Source organism: Sorex fumeus, unplaced genomic scaffold, assembly GCF_029834395.1.
Source record: "Sorex fumeus unplaced genomic scaffold, SorFum_2.1 ptg000008l, whole genome shotgun sequence".
NCBI classification, from domain to species: domain Eukaryota; kingdom Metazoa; phylum Chordata; class Mammalia; order Eulipotyphla; family Soricidae; genus Sorex; species Sorex fumeus.
This window is the reverse complement of record NW_026606065.1, coordinates 34,744,556-34,764,661: the sequence shown is the minus strand read 5'-3', so window position 1 is coordinate 34,764,661 and position 20,106 is coordinate 34,744,556. Positions and strand designations below refer to the sequence as shown.

The 20,106-nt window shown below is 37.4% G+C and overlaps 1 protein-coding gene across 2 annotated transcripts in view; it reads left to right on the top strand.

The window, feature by feature from the left end:
* Window positions 1-20,106, top strand: part of GPC6 (glypican 6) — a 1,218,346-nt gene that overhangs the window by 812,591 nt on the left and 385,649 nt on the right. For both annotated transcript variants that reach the window (XM_056109790.1, XM_056109789.1), the window contains exon 4: window positions 7,008-7,173. In XM_056109790.1, coding sequence (XP_055965765.1) covers window positions 7,008-7,173 — 166 coding nt within the window. The remainder of the gene's footprint in view (window positions 1-7,007; window positions 7,174-20,106) is intronic.

Here is a 20,106-nt window from a genome sequence, read left to right as displayed (position 1 = left end):
TTCTGACTTACTTCCCTTGTACCAATTCCATACAGTTGTTGAAAAGGGCAAATTGGCTTTATCATTTCCAAAGGAAAAAAGCACTTGCCAAATGTATGTTTGTTGTCTATAAATATGAATTCAAAATGTTCACATATTTCCCTTTCCTTAAAAAATATTTTAAGGAAGGATCTCACTTTGAATTGGCTGCTATGAGTTTTTAACTTGAGTACCAATGCATGAACAATGGTGTAGATACAGAAATCTTAAGTCTACTAACAACCTGAAATGCTTTGATAGGCTAAGCATATGCTGTGCTTTAATCACATTTAGGAAATGTAAGAATGAGTTAGTATAGTGCTGTGACACACATCGCAGTCAGGTGGATAAATTTCAGTCTGATCTTCTAACACAGCTCTGCAGAGAGACTTTCTATGTCCATGTCATATTTCAGTGTGTTGGCTTTACTCATGAGCAATGAAGGCCAAAGTTTACAAGCTAAGAATTTGGTGATTTTTGTTAGATTCATTTTTTTCCAAGTTCCTCAAATTATATTATTATATTATTCCTCAAAATTAGTCATCAATCCATAATCAGCTATAAAATGAGTATTCATGAACATTCATTATAGAAGAATCATGAACATTCATTATAGAAGAATCTTCAGAAATTGCTCAGTGGGAAGACTGATATAGGCTTTCTGAAGCCTATATCAAGATATAGGCTTTCCGAAGATATAGGCTTTCCGAATATAGCCTATATCAAGATATAGCCTATATAGCTGATATAGCCTATATCAAGATATAGCCTATTCCAAGATATAGGCTTTCCGAATTTAAGATTTCTTGTTGCATCTTGTGACACTCACAAGTGAATGAGTTGTGTCTGGTTTTCTGAGAGTAAAAGCAGAGAATTAGGAACCATTGATGTGTCTCATTTATTTCCCCCCTTAATATTTTGAATTTTTGAGAAAATATTAGCACCGTAGCACTGTCGCACTTGCCCTCCCGTTGTTCGTTGATTTGCTCGGTGGGCACCGGTAACATCGCCATTGTGAGACTTGTTGTAACTGTTTTTGGCAATATCGAATATGCCATGGGGAACTTGCCAGGCTCTGCAGTGCGGGCGGGATACTCTGGGTAGTTTGCTGGGCTCTCCAAGAGGGACGGAGGAATTGAACCCCGGTTGGCTGCGTGCAAGGCAAATACCCTACCTGCTGTGCTATCGCTCCAGCGATAAAGGATAAACTGTGAGAATTAAAAAGGACTCAAATTTATATGATGTCTTCATCAGTTACTCCTATATCTCACTTAATTTTACTATTGGCAGTTCCCGACATCACATGTGGTACTTCAAGTTTGTGAGGTAAACACTTTACCACAGAGTCATTTCTTGGCCCAACCTCTGTTTAGTTCCTCATATATTTGGAGGATCTAGAAAGCCACAATCATCTTTTTCATCAATAGTCAGAACACCACATCACCAGCTTAAAAGAAGAATAGTAACATTGTATTTATCAAGATGAATTTTATTCTTTTCAAAGTATTTAATTTAATTTATTTATTTGGGTTTCGGGCCAAACTTAGTGGTGTCCAGGGTTTAGTTCTGTCTCTGTGTGTAGGCATCATTCCTGGTGGGACATGGAGGACCATATGTGGTGCCAGGGATCAAACTCATGGAGGTTGCATGTAAGTCAAGCACCCTGTCCCCTGTACTGTCTCTCCAGCCCTGTGGTGTTATTCTTAATTTCTTCTCAACTAACTCAGTTTTCCTGGTAATTCTTATCTAGATGCCGAGTTTCAGATCTGTGAATTCTAGAATCCATAAAATGTACAAATTAGTGGTACTATTTATTCAAGCTGTTATCTTAGGCTCAGTTTTAAACACATGTTTTTAGGGGGCAGAGCAATAGTACAGGGGTAGGACAATGGCCTTACACATGGTCAACTCAGGTTCAATCACACAGCTGTCTCAGGTGTGATCCCTGTCACCTCATATAGTCTCCAAGTCTACCAGGTGATCCTTGAGCCCAAAGCCAGGACTAAGCTCAGAGCACTACCAGGTATGCCCCAGAAACCGAAAGTAAATAAATGTGTGTTTTAACAAACTTCTTTTTTAATCATGCAAAAATATACAGATTTTTTTACTCTTGTAGAATTGTGCGGTGTTTATTTTACGTTGCATACTTTTCGGACTGCAACAGGTGGATTTTTTTTTTACTATGATGCTTATTTGAAATCACTAATACTAGAATATTGGTGGTTATTAGGCAAAAGAAGCTTACCAATATATATAGGCTTAAATCATAAAAACTAAAAACAGTGATGATTAAAACCAGAATGAATTAAAATAAAAATTGTGATAATATCCATTTCTGGAAAGGATGTAAGGGAAACAATTCTCTAACTCACTGATGGTTTGTTGGCATTCTGCCTGGCACAGCCCCTTGACCACTAGAGGTTGCTGGACCCATGGGATTATTTATTCTCTGGGAACTGGGCTGTTGGAGAAATCTGACAATTGCAGAGAGTAACATAGATTAATTAGTCCTGTTATTGCTGGTGTCCAGTGGCTTGAGATGTGGGAAGCAGACATCTTTGGATGTCAGCAATACTTCAATGTTGTCTTTGCTTTGGAGCTTCAAAGACAATGCTCTATCAGCTTCTTCCTAGCCATAATATCCCCTGTCCTCCCTCTGCCACTTTTCTCTAGTGCACATAAGCATGTTTCTTCAACCTCTACTTAATCATTGCCTCTTCTAATAAGCTTAGTCATGTGGCTATGAGTCTAAGGTCAGTGTGAGTGGGTTTGTCTCAATTATGCTGCCCTTTTGAACTTTTGAGTATCTTTTGCCCTAGGAGCTAGGAATTTTCTTCTCATTCCCTGGGTCTCCATGGCCACATAACAGCTATGCCAGTAGAAATGCAGAATTCTGCAACCACTCTGAAAAACAAATTGGCCACCTTATGCAATATTAAATGATCAATAAAAATTTGTCATGAATTTTAAATTTTACTTTCATGCAAAATCTTATACCTAAGTGCATGTCACATCTTTATTCCTAACAACAACAACAAAGTCTGAAAACAACTCTACTATCCTTCAGTGAGTGAAGAGTTGAATAAATCCTGCTATACCCAAATAATAGAGTACTACTCAGCAATGAAAAGAAATGAAGGACTGATACATGCAGAAATTTGTATGGACACACACTCAGCTCAGTGAAAAAGAAAAGTGGAACTCAAAATTTTAAATGTTTTATGATTATGATTTTACTCATATTACATTCTGAGGCAATGAAATGATACAAGTGGAAAGTAGAATTTTGACAGAGAGAGGTAAAGGGATGAAGTTAGTATAATGGAGTTGTTCATTTCTCCTTGGATAGTGAGAAAAGTCTATATTGTTAATTCTGGTATTACCTGATTCTATATCCAGAGAAAAATTGTGAAGTATTATGTCATAAAACACATGCACATGTATTTTTATGTATGTGCATGGCATTACACACACATACATACACTGTTAAATTACATAGACATGAACATGTCATGAATAGAGGCCAAAAATTATGAAAATGGCATAAACTTTATAACTTTAGCAGCCATGTACCAATGCCAATTTCCCAATTTTGATACTGCCCTATAGCTATTTATGGTATTGCCATAGAGAAGTAAATCAAGCATACCCAGATCCCTACAAAATTTCACATTTTCTTGTTAGTTCATATTGATTTCAAAATTTTAAGTCTTTTTTAAAAAATGATAGCACAATTCTAAAACACTCTTGAACATTTAAAATAGAAATATTTCTTTTCACAATTGGCCTTTACAACAGCCTTCTTTTGAGAAGAGAAGCTTATTTCAAAGCTTTCAGTTGAAGTGCCGTTATGGTTGTTGTTTTTAAATTTTGATTAGAGCATGCAGTTGTGTAGACTCAAAAAAAAAATGTGGTCTGTGAACATGAAAGCTTCAACTTTGATCTTCCACTCTCCATTTCTTCTTCAAATGCCCTTTATTTGACCAGGAAGGATGTCATTTCCAAAAGTACTGAGAGAGCCACATTTAACTTGAGCAACATTGTTCTTATAGGTTATTAAGGCTGTTCAATTTTCCCTGTGGGTTGCTACCCTGAGTTGGAGACTCTTCTAAAATGTCAGACTCAGAAAACCATACTGGCTCTCACACAATAAAAAAGTAAAGCTTTGGAATTTATGTAATCAATAACCTTTGAAAACAAAGCTGAGAAGCAACAATTCACTGAGAAGATATCAGCGACTATTTTGTTCTTTTTTTTTACTTTGAATAGCAATGTGACCAAGAAATAAAAGAATGCAATTAAGAATTTGAATTAAGAAAAAACTTTTTAAGTATCTAAATACTAATCACTGCCTTATGCAGATGCAGGAGATATACAAAGTGGCATGGGTTATGTTGATGAATTTGACACGCAGTCCAAGAGATCTCACATTTGCACCCCCGATATTGACATATTTTCTTATCTGGGCACATTGAATGAAATGAAAGCAAAACATCATATAGCACCAGTGGTGAGAAAACTAAAACTCCAACAGAGGCAAAGGAAGAAATAGCTTTGCCAGTTCAGGTGCAAATAGAGTAGGTCTCCAGAGAAAGGCATCAGGGTCAGGAGGAAAAGTGCAAGGAAAACAAAATTCTGCAGACAAAAAATTTTATGACTGCAGACATGCTGAATAAGTAAAATTCTTAAGACTTTGAAATTCTATCTGAATTTTGGATGGAAAGTACAGAATCATTTTTCTGTAAATAACTTTGGATATATGTGGATAGAAGAAAAACATTAAAATAATACTACCTAGTTATCGATTAGCTTTTTTAACAAAATGACCATGTGGACAGGATATTAAGTTAGAACTAAAGTGCCTCAAAATAAGCCATCAAACTCTTACATTGATCTTTTTACCCCATGCCCCATGATGGAAAATAAATTTTGAATTAGTATTCAACCATTTTCTGAATATATTTATAAAGATAGGCCAGAATGATGATGTGTGCCCAGATAAAATGCTACTTTACTGGCTGCTTGCAATTTTTCATAAAATTTCAGAAGAAAATTGCCACAATTGTTAAAAGGACAACTTTAAATGAAGGCACCCATGTAAATTTATAAATGCTTTTATTCCCTATTGCGGGGGGCCCACAATACCACTCTCCGGCCCACGAAGGTGGCCCTAGGATTCGTAGGTGCAGGGAAGGACCGACCGAATGAACACAAGACACAAGAGACAGAGTACAGTTTAGAAACAGAGAGAAAAAGGGACAGGCTTTATTGAGGGTTGCAGGCTGTTTATATAGGGTGCAGCTCAACCAGGAGCAGAAGCAATATAACCATATATGGTAAGGTCAGCAACAAGAGCTTTACCTAATATTCAAGGTAGACATTTGTACATCAAAGGGTCTTATGGCAGTAGGTGCATCCTGAGCTTTACATTTGTATATCAAAGGGTCTTAGGGCAGTAGATGCATCCTGGAGGTTACTATAGATAAGGCCAGATAAGATAACTGTCAGCCTGATGTTATGTGGCTATAGATCAGGTATCCACAGAGATCAGGAAGTCCTGGGAGACTGTCACCAATGTCTGTCCCAAGCAGTTCCTAACATGGGAACCACGGCCAGGGTCTATGAGAGGGCTCTTGGCTTCCCACACCCTATAGTTATGTATGAGGAAGTTTGTCAACCAATATCCAGCATAAAATTAGGAATCTTATAAGCAACCAAAGCCTTGAGTTAAAAATGTCATGTGGTAATTAGACTGAGAATAAACAATGGAGGTTATAGAGAAGTCAGTTGAATATACCCATCTATGAGAAAATATGTTTTCTTTCCTAACTCATGTCTTTTCCCCATCGCTGACGTATAAGTTATGAAGCAGATGCGACCGGGTGTCTCTGAAGTTGTGTTTCTTCTCAGATCTAGAACACAATCACAACAATTGGGTACTTCCTTAACCACCAACATTCTAGCACTCCATAAATATGACACTATTTGCATCTGGTCATGAAAAGGAGCATCCTGTTGTAATTTTTTTATGAGGTCCTTTTCTTCTCAATATTCTTTCCCCTCCAAATCAAATTCAAATTCCCAAGAAAACTAACAAAAGACTTATTGGTTTAGAATTGACTCACTAGGAAGCAGGACTTTTCAGAGGCACAACAAGTCATTGTCACCTGTCACCCTTCGAAAGGACTGCAAGACTTCTCACATTCAACACAGTGCCTGACTTTCCCATCACAGCAGAGCTGCAGTTGCTCTGAGTTGAGGCCTTACCCATGCAATTGCTTCGGAGAGAGCCTGGATCTCAGAAATCCCAGACAAGTTGATATTGATTCTTTTTTAAAAGTTATGTACAAAGGAAGTATATCTGCCAGCCTCCTTTAGAAAGAGGGTCAAATAACCAGTTGGAAAATTTTCTAAAGGTGTCACATTAAACTTTAATAATACCCACATTTTTATGGAGCTTTTAACTTTGCAAATTGCTTTCACATGCATTATCTCATTGCATGTGCTATTGCAAGGAAAGAGTGCCTGCATTTCAGGGCTGAATCACAATGACACAGATAACACAAAAATAAATAAATAAAAGTTGATGAGAACACTTCAAGAAAATGGATCTTTGCTATGCTGGGTAGAAATATTTAACAGGAGTTATCTGGCTTGCTTCAAGATCAGGCATACAATGGATAAGATTTTGATGCTTCTTGTTGGTCTCACTTGAAGGTTTACTAGAGACATTTCACCCCATTATTTCTTAAGGAAAAATTCATTCTCCCCCACACCATTTCATCCTTTTTATATCGGATTTTCTTTTGATTTTGGGATCATGAACAGTTTTGCTCAGGACTCACCCCTGGCTCTGTGCTCAGGGATTATTCCTGGTAGCAAATAAAGGGACCATACATGAGGCTGGGAATTGAGCAGAGGGTAGCTGGATTCAAGGCAAGCTCCTTAGCTGCTGCAACCCTGATTTTCTTTGTTCAATTAATCCACAGGTCAGCCCGACCCCCGGGTGCATCCGGGCCCTCATGAAGATGCTATACTGTCCATATTGCAGAGGTCTTCCTGCTGTGAGGCCATGCAACAATTACTGCCTCAATGTCATGAAGGGCTGTTTGGCGAACCAGGCAGATCTTGACACCGAGTGGAACCTGTTTATAGGTAAGGAGCATTCACATGAGTGCCTGACCTCAGTAATGCGGGTACCAAAGAGCTGGCAAGTGATATGGATGTGTTGTCCAGTGTACCCATGGTAGCTGTAATGAGTTGGTGAGACTAGAAAGATTTTCAAGGCCCAAAGCATAGCACAGTATAAGCATGATTTTGTGTGTCTAAAACCTGAATGCTATGACTTCCTGGTGTATTGTTAAGAATAGCCGTGTTTAAGTCTGCATGAGCCCGCTGTCTTGAAGATGCTGAAAATTATCTTGTTGAAAATCTATTAGCCCCTATAAGAAGGTGCAAATCAGGAAGGAACCTTTTGAAAATGATGTTAGTATGTACATACATATGCCTCAGTTCTCTTTCTTAAGTATGTCACTCATCTCAGCAAAATCACCAATATTAGTGTACAGGTCCTTTCTTATTAAGCATCTGTGATGAAAATAGCTCAGCATGTTTGCAAAAATAGGCACCTTCACTCCTGTATTCATTGTTAAAGAATGATTTATGCTCACAAGAGTGAAAGAGCCTTCCAGCCCTCTGGAAGGGAACAGGAGTTGCGAACCAGGGCTATGCTCCTAAGGTGGAGAAATCACTGGGGGCTGAACTGCCAAGAGAGATTTCCCCAACAGCCATCCAAGGATAAAAGGACAAATTTTATAGGCAGGCTTCGCTCAGGAAAATGCACAGTCCTTGAGAGAGTAAATGTGTTTTCTCCCCCTCTGTCAAATGGCCTTCAAATAAAAGTACTTTCAATTGCGTTTACAGCAATCGAATGGTGACAAGCAAAGTGGTACAAATCGCAGTGGCATTAGTTGGCCTCAGAGGGCCTTCATCATTGATGCAAACCCCTAACCCAAGATGTACAGAGCAGTCTCTGACAGCTAAGTGTTCGGTAGGAAAGAAAAACTAGCTCAGATGTGTTAGAATGCAGAGAAGCCTCAGCCCCACTGTTGCGAAGCTGTGGTTAGATTTCAGGCCTTCAGCCCTAGCTATAAGCCCCATTGACCAAATATAGTAATATTCTTAGAAGGGCAGAGAAAATGGCTTTGATGGTTATTTTTTAAAAAAAAAATGAGTTTAGAGTGGGAAGATTCAAATAGAAGCCATCTAAGAAATCATTTCAGAAGAATACTTTGTGGTCACTCTTCTATAGGAGGGCAAAACTCTGTTTGTAACATCTTAGGTTACTTAGCTTGATAAATGAGGGAGTTTTGTAAAAGTTAACCATTAAGGTGACTCACTGATTTGAATAAACAGTAGCTCTTTGGAGAGGGGAGTATTATTTATTTTAGTTGATAATAGTAAATTTTCTCTAAAATAAATTTAGATAAATGTTGAAGGATGGTACCTGAAATAATGGTAATACCAAAAAAAAAGTACTCAAAAACTCTAAAGAGATTGTAGAGTTTTAAAATCAGATGAAGTCGTATTACTTGTCATAAAGATTGTTCCTGCTTTGGGATAAAGACACCTTAGTCATGATCTGCTAAATGGATTTTTTTATCATCTACTACATATAAGAACAACTTCTTAACTGGATATTTTTCTCATTGTTATCTTTCTATTTTGACATAAAACAAATATTATACTTTAACTCACTAAATTTCCTAGGTAAAGGTAAAGGTAAAGGCCCTCCCGTTGATCGTCGATTTGCTCGAGCAGGCCCAGTAACGTCTCCATTGGAGACTTTGTTGTTACTGTGTCTGGCATATCGAATACTCTCGGTAGCTTGCCGGGCTCTCCGAGAGGGGCGGAGGAATCGAACTCGGGTCGGCCATGTTGGCTGCTTGTAAGGCGAACGCCCTACCCGCTGTGCTATCGCTCCAGCCCAGAAGCCAGCTTAATGGGATATTGTATATCTAGGAAGGCATTTGATTTCAACTCTAAAAATTGAACCTACTACATGTTGGATGAACCTTGATGGGAAGAGACCCTTGATGGTTAGTGTTCTGATAATATATTTCATATATTTTTATACTATCTCATATTTTGTTTATACCAGAGATGTCTGATAAAGGTCTTCCCATTTTTTCCTTTGGGTTTGCTGTGGCATTGGAAAGTGCCCACAGCTTAGATTTATGAAGTAAAGTATGTTATCACTCTGAACTTGCCCCAGTGGGAAGTGTTAGTTCATAAATTTATGACATGAATTAGTTAAATTCTACTTTCAATTAGCCAATTCTACTTTCCATATAGATTCATCCAAATTCACAGAGCATCAGTGTAGATGAATACAGCAGCAAAATCAGTGAACAAATCAGTAACCCAACAAAATGACATGCAGCAGCCTCCTTTCTGGTTAACTGCATCGAGTGAGTTGCTCTTGGATTCCTAGCATCTTTCCACTGTTTGCTCTGTCAAATGTGTGTTATTGCTGTCTGCAACATTAGTATCCCACTTTGTACACTGTATTGGTTTTTTATTTCATTATGTGCTCATCTAAAGTGTTAACAGCAGCACACAATTGATCGTCCATAGAAACAAAAATCAAATTAGTGGCACATTCTCATTTGCTTAATAGTACCAGGAATTAATTGAGAGTGATTTGTAACTATTTTGAATGCAATTGGGGTCTGGATCCTATCAAAGAAAGACAATTTAGTGGTAAAATAAGATGTCTTAAGTGTTAAATGAAAATCCTAGTGGTATACCCATTCACATCAGAAGTTAAACATTGTTTGTTTGTTTGTTTTTTCTTAAGACCTAGAAAGAAAGGGTGAATTTTCATGCTGCTGCTTTAGGAAGTTAACTCATGCCGTTCACAGAGGGGTGTGCCAGAGGGGTTAGCTATTATAAGGAAGTAAAAAAGTTTTCACTTTTGGGGTAAAAAAATTTACATTTTTTTTTGGAAAGTTACCAACTGCTCAATAAAGATAATTCTAGATCCATTGTAGAGTACTTAAAAATCCTTATTTCACTTCTGTTGGGAACTTTTAGCTGCTTCAGAGAGCAGGGGTTCCCCAAAACAAAGCACAGCCTGGATCTGACTTGCACTGAGGCTCAGCTCTGGAATGGATATGAATGGGTCTCTTGGGGCACTGACAATTCCCAAGCAGGTCCTGCCCCCAGGAATTCCTGTCTATTCAGAAACAAATGGTTCCTGGTGGGTTTTTGAATGTTGACCAAGTGCAAAAGGATTTCCTGGATGAAATAAATTGAAGTACATTAAAATACCCTCAAGGAAAAGAGTTTGTATAAAGAATTGGTTCTTTCAGTCGTAGTCTGTGGTGATGTTGAGTGTTTGACTTGGACACCAGCATTCTCTGGATATGAGTTGTCTACTTTACAACTGGGGGCCAGAGTGCAAATGACACTTCACTGGGTGAGGAGTGGGATGACATTTTGTAGAGCTATAAATCTTACTTCTTAATAATCCAGGGTATTTGGGGTTGATCTCCTCCAAACATTTGGTGCCTTCTACTGGCTTTATAAACTGTGAGAAACCAGAGACAGGGGAAAAAGAGATTGAGGAAATGGGGAGACTGAAGCAGGGATTCTGTTCTGTCTTACAATAATGTTATCACTAAAATGTCATGGAATACTAAAGATTTAAAATGTCAGGCAAAATTATTTCTATATACTTATAGAAGATACTTTTCTGTTTTTAGCATTGTCACCTAAATTTTAGACTATCCAAGTTGGTCAGACTCCAATAATCTTAGCATAATTAATTCAGTTTACTCTATCAAGAAAGCTAGATACATGTTTGCTCTTGGACAATTACTATAGTTAAATTCATGATAATCAAATTATGGTAGTGTGTTAGGAAATTAAAGAACAGGATTCTGGAGTTCTCCTCAACAGGGGCTTCCACTTAGCATGCAGGAATCAGAGAAGCCCCACCTGGGTAAGTGTACAACAAATTAGTAAATAAGACTATTTGAATTATCATTGTCAGACATACTTAATGTTGAATCACTATGACAGATAAAATTGTTCAAATACAGAACCCAAATATTTTCCATAATAATTCCATTGCATCAGACATGATTGAGCAATATTTCTTAAATATTTATTTTAGTTTTGATGTGTTTCATGGCCAAATCATTTTATCACCAGTGCCACTATGTTAGAACAGTAGGATATGAAGTTTTATTAATTTTTCATCAAGAAAAGGTTGCGTCTTCTGATATTATAAAGATCTCCAATGTGATGGAGTGGGGAGAAGCCATCAAAGGAGCTTATATTTTTTCACTGGACAGTCCTGAACCAAACCAAGAGTGATATAAAACTTTATGGAATTTCTTCTTTCTTTCTTTCTTTCACACTAGCCAGGCTGGAGCGATAGCACAGTGGGTAGGGGTTTGCCTCGCACGCAGCCAACATGGCCGACCCGAGTTCGATTCCTCCGCCCCTCTCCGAGAGCCCGGCAAGCTACCGAGAGTATTTGATATGCCAGACACAGTAACAACAAAGTCTTCAATGGAGACGTTACTGGACCCGCTCGAGCAAATCGATGATCAACGGGAGGGCCTTTATTTTTTTACTTTACTTTACTTCACACTAGCCAATTAGTAAAGCTCAAGACAGTCTAAAGACATAAAAAGAGCAAGGGAAAATCAAAAAATAAAACCAAGGTGTGTACTGTCTCCAGACACCAGAGATATTGATTACTATCATAATTTATCAACCATACATTCATTCTCTCATGTATTCATTAATCCAGCACGGGTAGATTGAGGGCCTGGTAGTATCTTTTTTCTGGTATTGGCATAAAAATACAGGGAAATAGTAGACAAAGCCATGATGCAGGAAACGGGCCTTGACATAAGGTCTTTGAATGGAAGAGATGGAAGAAATGGAAACATTCAGATGGAGGGATGAAGAAAGACACTGTTCTGTTTTACTTTGTAAATCTCCTCTTTTAATGGAAGTATGACTAATTCATTAGTTTCAAGAGCATATGTCCCTGTAGTTAATGGACTCTGTGAGTGCAGGCATGGCAGAAACAAATCAGATAATGAACCTGGTTCTTTCATTGTGACAGCTGCTATCAAGTTGTAAATCAGAGTCAGCCACAAGGAAGCTGTGTTAGGTCAGTCAGATAACTAGAGTCATGTAATAAATAGGCAACTTTAGTGCACAAATGACTTTTTAGAACTTACAGGAGTTGTTTACCCTCAATCCATTTAGTGCATTCACTATTTTTGTGTTTGGAGAAAATGTTGTTAGAAAAATATTTATTGTTTCTAGTAAATGAAGTCATGTTCTCTTTTTTAATCGATATGTACAGGATTGTGTGATGTTACATTTCAGGGGACAATGCTCCAAATATCAGGAACTGTTTCAAACATCTGGAATAAGATGCTCCTCTTTCAAAGACTTTCTTAACTTTCAAAGCCTTATTGAGATTTGACAATACAAATCTGATAAGAAAATTTTTAGTCTCAAGGAATCCTATATCACCTATGATATAGTCAAATTAATATATCCTAAAATGCCATGTTTCAAAAATCTCTAGCCCTTAAACATGGAAAACAATTTTCTGTCACTAAAGTAAAAAAAATCTTTCACCAAAAGAAAAATTCAAAAATTGAGTTAACAGTAAGTTTTGAAAGCTTCTGTGTCTGAGGTCTCCTCTTCATATACAACAAGAGCCTGTTCAATAGTACAGCCCAGAGCAACTCTTAAATTAAAGAACAAAAGCCAAAGCAATAATTTTTGAATCTGTTTTCATGGTTACAAAACTTTTTTTTGCCCTTGTACATTCCTAAAAGCACCAAGACAGATTTTTTAAAAGGCTCTATGTTTTCTGTCAGCTGAAGTATAAACCAACTCAATTCCTTACCTTCCTTTTATAGTCATTAATCTAATATTTCTCATTTTTGTGGATATTTATGCTGGGCTCTGTTTACTCTGTGTATTAGCAGGATACGTAAATATGACTAATTATTTGCTAAGAAAAGAAAGAGAATAGTTTGCATGTACCCAGCAACCCTTGACAGGCTACATTTGCTATCAATTTCCTACATTTAGAAAACAGTTTACTTTTGAACTCTATGTATGTGAAAGTATTTTCATGTGGTCCAATAGGGTTAATGCCTTACGGGTGGTATTATGTATGAAGTTTCCCAGAAAACCCAGAGACAGCTATTTCTTAACCTCTGACACTTCCAATGCTGGTCTTGAGGCAAAACTCAAGGGATTCATGGAAGTGCAATTACTATTTTGACTCAAGCAAATTTTCTCATGGATCAAAGTAGACAAGGCACAGCAAACCTGAAACTGCTTGACTTAAAAGGCAAATAATCATTCTAAGGTGCGTGTGGGGGTGTGTGGGATGTGTGTGTGTGTGTGTGTGTGTGTGTACATGTGCATGCGTGTGTTTGAGTGCATGAGTGTGTATCATTTGTCATTGATGCTAGCTCATCCATCTATTAGAATTCTGTGTGTTTAACATCTAAACAGTACATATTTCAGTTCTATTTCCTATTTACTGCTACTTACAAATGGGATCTTCTAAACTAGACTTCCAAATTGAAATTTCTTGGAGTCTATAACACTTACCTATGACTTGTAATGAGGCATAACTGTTTTTGCAAGTTTAGTCATGTGCTTTTTAAAAGTATAAGCATGGCATTCTTTAAGATATAGGATATTCTTCTTAAAATAGAAAATTCTTTGAAATAATGAGATCTTTGAGATCTTCTGTTTCTGAGAAAGGCAGCAGCAGAGGGAATACATTGTCCAGGAAAAAGCAGGCCAGACTAGAGAACTGCCTTTGTATTTGGAAGTTTGTATTTTATTTTTATTTTTATTAAACTTATGTTTCCTATAGAAAAATGGTTTGATCTAATCAATTGCCATCTGAGTTTAGTAACTTTCATGGTTTCCACTATTATGTTTCAGGTTCAGACTTTAACATAAGAATGTTGGACTTTGACATGCCAGAGAAACTATTTTATGCTGCTTTGTAATGCAAGTAAATATATTTCCAAAATACTTTCAATGAAACTAGGGAGAAATTAAATATTTTATATATTTAGCTAATAGCATTCTTAGTGACTACAATTTTAGATTAGAGGAACATGTGTTAGAAGAAATGAGTGTGTTGTAGAAACTGAAAAATAAGAAATATAAGAGTGAAATGAGTGAATTATTAAATAACCACTTAACTATTCACAAATAGCAAATTTATAACATACTCCAAGATCATTATATCTCAGAAGTTCTTCATGGGGTCAATAATTTAATATAATAAAGAGGGAGCAATCCCTTTTATGTCCATTTTGTCACTCCAGCAGTTCTGGTTAACATTAAGTGAAATTTTTTATTTTACCCTAGTGATAAATTATTTGAGAAATTCTAACGCTATACTAAAATTCCTTAATAAATGAGTATTTATATTTTTGCCATAAACATAATGTTTACATACATTTAAATAAATCTCCGAATATGTTTCCAGAGATATAGGTTTACATTACCTTCAAGGTTCATCTCAAGTGGAACTGCTAATCATGCTTCCATGTTTGAGTCATTTTTCTAAAAATAATTTTAAATTTTTTTAGTTTGCTTTTTTAACAGTTCAAAAGATATGCTTAGAACCATATTCTTCTCTTGTCTTTATGACTTGTTTATATAATCACCTTTCCAAAGCAACACAGAGAGAAGTCAGAAGAGATAACCCTATGAATTATTCTGACAGTTAAAGGTATGTTTTCATTGGTTATTCTAGAAGAGAAGTTGTTATAAATGCCCTTGAGAGTAATTTAAACTTTTGAGAATCTTCATGGCATGGGAAAAGTTTGAGCTGATAATTCACTTAAAAATATTGTGTCTACCAAAACTTGGTAAGATAGCCAGAAGAGAATTTGAATTAAAATAGAGCATGAAATATGCCTTGTCCTTCAAATAACAGCTCATATATAAATCCCACATGAAAAATTACAACCTCAGTATTCCTCTTTGCACGGATTTAAAGAATTTTTTACGCTGAGTTCTCATTATTATAACCACTGAAGAAGTGAAAATTAGAAAGGAATTAAAAATAATTCATAACACAGATGACATTACTTCTTCCTTCTCCCAGCAAGGAATATTTACATTCATCACATTTTTGTTCTTTATGCTGCAAGGGTCTCCTAGGAAGAGACTACTGATAATTAAATATCCTAAAAGCTAGTCAGTACTCATCACCAAAACCTGCTCTATAAATTAATTAATTTAATGAGCATCCTGCTATACAAGGGATTGGATGCATCAGCTAGTAAGCATGAGGGAATCTGGAAAGTTATAAGATCATCCTTTTGATTGTCAGAGCTGATATACAGGAGTAAGACTCTTGCCTTCCATACAGTCAACCCTAGTTTGATCCCTAGCACCACCTATGGTTCCCATAACATCAACAGGTATGATTCCTGGACATGGAGTCAGGAATACGTCCTAAGAGCTATGTAGTGGCCCTGGAACCAATATGATGAGTAGGATGAGGATGAGGATGAAGATGATCATTTCCATGACATGACTCAGCATCTAAATGTCTGAGTCTCCCGAAAATATTATTTCTAAGATGATTTTTATATGTGAGGCTTAGATTAGACTTTTGGCAGGCAAATACACACAAATACTGTACTCCCTGGTTCAAAAAATGATAATTTTTCCAAGGTGATTAAATGTACGCTCCGTGTGTGCATATGCACATGTGTGTATGTAAGTTCATGTGTGTCCGTGCGTGCGTGCGTGTGTGTGTGTGTGTGTGTGTGTGTGTGTGGTGCCTAGTGCCTGTAATTGAACACAGGGCCTCACTCATGTAAAACACATGCTTTCCTACTGAGCCATATCCCCAGTCCAAATGCATGCTTTCTAAGTGAGGGTACAGTTAAATGAAGATGACGACTTTAAGAGCAACTGAGCAATTTTTCTTAAGTTGCAGCATGAATTTGAGTCCAGACTCCATCATTTGTATTCTGTGTGTGATTGGGGAACATTAAACTTCATAAATCTCAGTACTCTTACGAATAAACAGGAGGTAACAGTTCCCATCTCTGAGCGAGGCTTAAACTAGATAAAACTGTGAGTGTGAGGGATAAGATATGCCCTCAGTGGTAGTTCATAAGGCAAAAGCAATGTGGGTCCCTGTTTGAAGGAGTCACTTGTGAAGTTGGAACAGACAGAAGAATGAGAAAACCCCAGAGTCGTCCCACAGGCGGGAGAATGAAGGGCCAAATAGATAAAGAGAACAAAATCGGAAAGCAAAGGAAAATGGTGAGGAGAATTCATCAGTCGGAACTGAAAAACATGCTCAAAAGCAGCACAATTCATCCTGTCAGCTTCTCTCATATCCGGGTCTGACTTGCCTTGGTTTCTGGGAGGTGGGACTCATGCTTGTGGCAGTGTCTTGCCCTTGATCCCGTGAAAGCAAGCACTCAGTGACAGCAGGATTGCAGGGTAATGCAAAAGGACTCACCATGGGATGCTTTGGTACTTGTTAGGAAACCAACCACGTGAGAATTGATAATCTTGCTGGCATACAGGAAGAGAGAAGATGGACTAGCATCAGGCAGTTGAAGCTTTGAAAGTCAGATGATTTGATTTTCATTGGTCTGGTAGACAATGAAGAGTCAAGGGACATTTTCTCTTGGCTATGATCTAAGAGCTAATCTGGTAGCCATTGAAAGGCTGGAATCATGTGGAGGAAACTGATGAGACTTCAGGGGATCCAGTTAGCATTGCAAGGGAAAAGAAAGGAAGGCAGTGCTGATGTTTGAGTTGGAAGGAACAATCTGTCAAAGCTTAGATTAAAGTACAGGTTACTGTAGACTGGGCAGTGTTGCTCAGTGGAAAGAGCGCAAGCCTGTTCTGCATGAGGCCGTGGGTTCCATCTTTATCTTCAATAAAACTGAATGGAAAAAATATGCAATCTTACAGATCTCAGGTGCAGAAGGAAAGCTTTCTCTATTGGGGGGAAAATAAATGGATGTAGGCTGCTTGAATGTAGAGGGCAAAAAGAGAAATATGTCAGGTAAAATTGAGATGATCATACGAGAGGCCCAAGAGCCAAAAGGAAATTTAGCTTGTGGATATAGTAAACATTGATTTCTTCAATTTCTTTTAGCCATGATGAATTTGAGAGCTAATAGTACCAATGAGAAAATTCAGTTGAAAACAGTACTGTTCTGTGAGTCTGGAGTGGGAGAGAGGGAAGCCAGAAACCCCTGGAAGGTTTTTGTCAGTCGTGTTTTTAGCCAGCATTTAGCACCAGATTGAGCTAAGATCTTAGGTGTCTGAATTCTTCAGGTGTCTGAATGTGTGAAATTACACTGCCTTTACCCCTACATGTTATTCATTTAATGCTCTGCCCATCGATATGTATGTTCAAAAATAGCAATATAACCTTACTTCCCAACCTCTTTAATTACATGCAGTTACAATGTCAGCAGGCCTGAGATGAAAAAGCTTAACATAACGATTCCATAGAAATATGCTTTATTGTTCCCTTAAATATATTTTTTCATGATTCAAAAACCTCTCGGTGGACATATTTGTCATCCATGTTGATATTTGATAATTGCAGCCAATCCAAGAGGAAATCTATTTTCTATTGGCTTTGGCTTTTGCAATCACCAGCGCATGACATCTAGGATTACTTTGTTCATTTCTACTCACAGCCAAGTCCTGACTTTCAAGTTGAGACATGAAATTAGTTAATTTTATCCCAAAAAGTCTTTTCCCAAAGGCCTTCATTTTTCTTGGCTGGCAAGAATGTGATGGATCAGAAAGCACCCCTTGCTTCAGCACATGCCTTGTGGCACTACGTCACCAGTGAAAATTCTCCATCTAAGGACCAGTGTAATCTATTCATTGGTTTCTGAACATGGAATCCCCAAGGAGTAAGACAAGCGTAACCAATACAGCTTTTGCAACATTGGAAAGAATAGTGAGATTTTTTTTTGGATGCTCATAGTTTGGATTGCCAAGTTACTGATTTAAGAATGCCCTAGAGTATAAATTATTTCTCCAAACCCCTACAGTGACTTTTGTCAAATGCCTTCTGCTTAGCCCATTAAAGGTGAAAACCATGAAATATTATTTGATTTGTAACCCAAGAAAATGCCCTAAAACCACCTGTCCTTGTTTGGAAAGTTGCCAGAACAAAGTGAGAGGAAAGGTTATGTCTGAGAACAATAATTTGAGGTTGCGGCATATGGCTCTGATCAAAGGTTGGGCCTCTGGGCTGTGTACAGGTTTATGTCTCTTCCGAAGGATTTACATTTATTTTTCTTTTCCCACATGGGAGTCCTGGGTTTTGAGATCTACATTTCAAATAGTTTAATAGCGGCCATGCAACATTAAAAACAAAATCTGACCATGAGTTGTATTGAATAGTTATTACATTGCCTTTGAATTTGATTTGGCGAAGTTAGTTTCAGGATGCATTTAATTTCCACGTGGAATTGGTGGATATTAAATTCCATTTTCCTGAGTGCCTCGGGATTTTTAAAAAGTACTTTAATTCTGCTGCACTGTACATTGATTCCCATCCATTTGACCTGTGATCATTGGGCATACGATCGCTCCTACTCCCCCACAAACTTGTTAAAGCAACCTTTAGGATGCAAGTTGGATTTCATGCTCCATCCTGGATTGTTTTCATACAGAAATGAATAGTTTGAAAATGAAATGCGAGAAATTATAAACCTTGTTTGAGGAATTGTTTTCAAGTAAAAAACTAAAATTTTTAACCTGAAACTTCTTAATCTAGCTGAGAAACAGCCACTTCAAAGCTTCTAAGGCAGCTGATGAGAGTGATTCTTTCTGATAAACATGTAACATTTTATACAGAAAAATTACAATAAGCTGTACTGATTGAGAGAGCAAGGACATCAACATCAAAGATGTTGCATTTAGAACTCATAACATTTGACTGAATCCAGAAGATAGTGTTGTTGATCTTTGAGATGAACTTTTAGTCAAGCCCCTATATGAATAAATCAAATTCCAGAGAGGATTCTTACTAATCAGTAATTTAATGCATAGATGCATTGAGTTTCACTTCCTAGCTGCAGCCACTCAGGATCATGCCCCACCTACTTCTCATTGAATTCTTACTCATACATCCCTCACCTATCAATTTCTTTGTTTTCAGATCATTATTCTTTCACAGAAATGAATAGCTATGTGTCTTTTCTTATATTGTCTTTTCTCAGACATGAAGGATAACATACTATCACTGCTCCTTTTCATTCTGCTATTTTGACATAACCATAGAAATAATGGGTTGGAGCGATAGCACAGTGGGGAGGGCGTTTGCCTTGCACGTGCCCACCCAGGTTCAATTCCTCCATCCCTCTTGGAGAGCCCGGCAAGCTACTGAGAGTATCCTGCCCGCATAGCAGAGCCTGGCAAGTTCCCCGTGGCATATTCGATATGCCAAAAACAGTAACAAGTCTCACAATGGAGCCGTTACTGGTGCCTGCTCGAGCAAATTGTTGAACAACAGAAAGACAGTGCTAAAGTGCTACAGTGCTACAGTGCAGTGCTATAGAAATAATTTCTAATATTGCATATGGTGATCTTACTGCTGCTGTATAATATTCCCTTTATGAATATACCCTGATATGTCAGCATTGTTTCTAGTAATTTTGCTATATCAAATAATGTTATGAGCAACTTGGTGCAAATATGTTTTTTTTAGTTACTCTGTGTGTTTTTTAGGGTAGGTTGTCAAAATGTATGTGCTTCTCTGTTATTGGCTAATGTGTCTCCCAAAGCCTGGTACTAATTTGCACTTTACCAGCAATGAGTATGAATACTTTCCCACCACCAACAGAATGGATTGTCAATTTCTATCAGTGTGCTGTTCTCATAAATTATAAATTTTGTATAGAACTCTTTTCCCCAATTAATTTTTTCTTATTATGTTTGATTGTTTAAATGAATTGACCTTTTATTCACATATCAGGAGTATCACATGAAGAATTTTAAACTGAA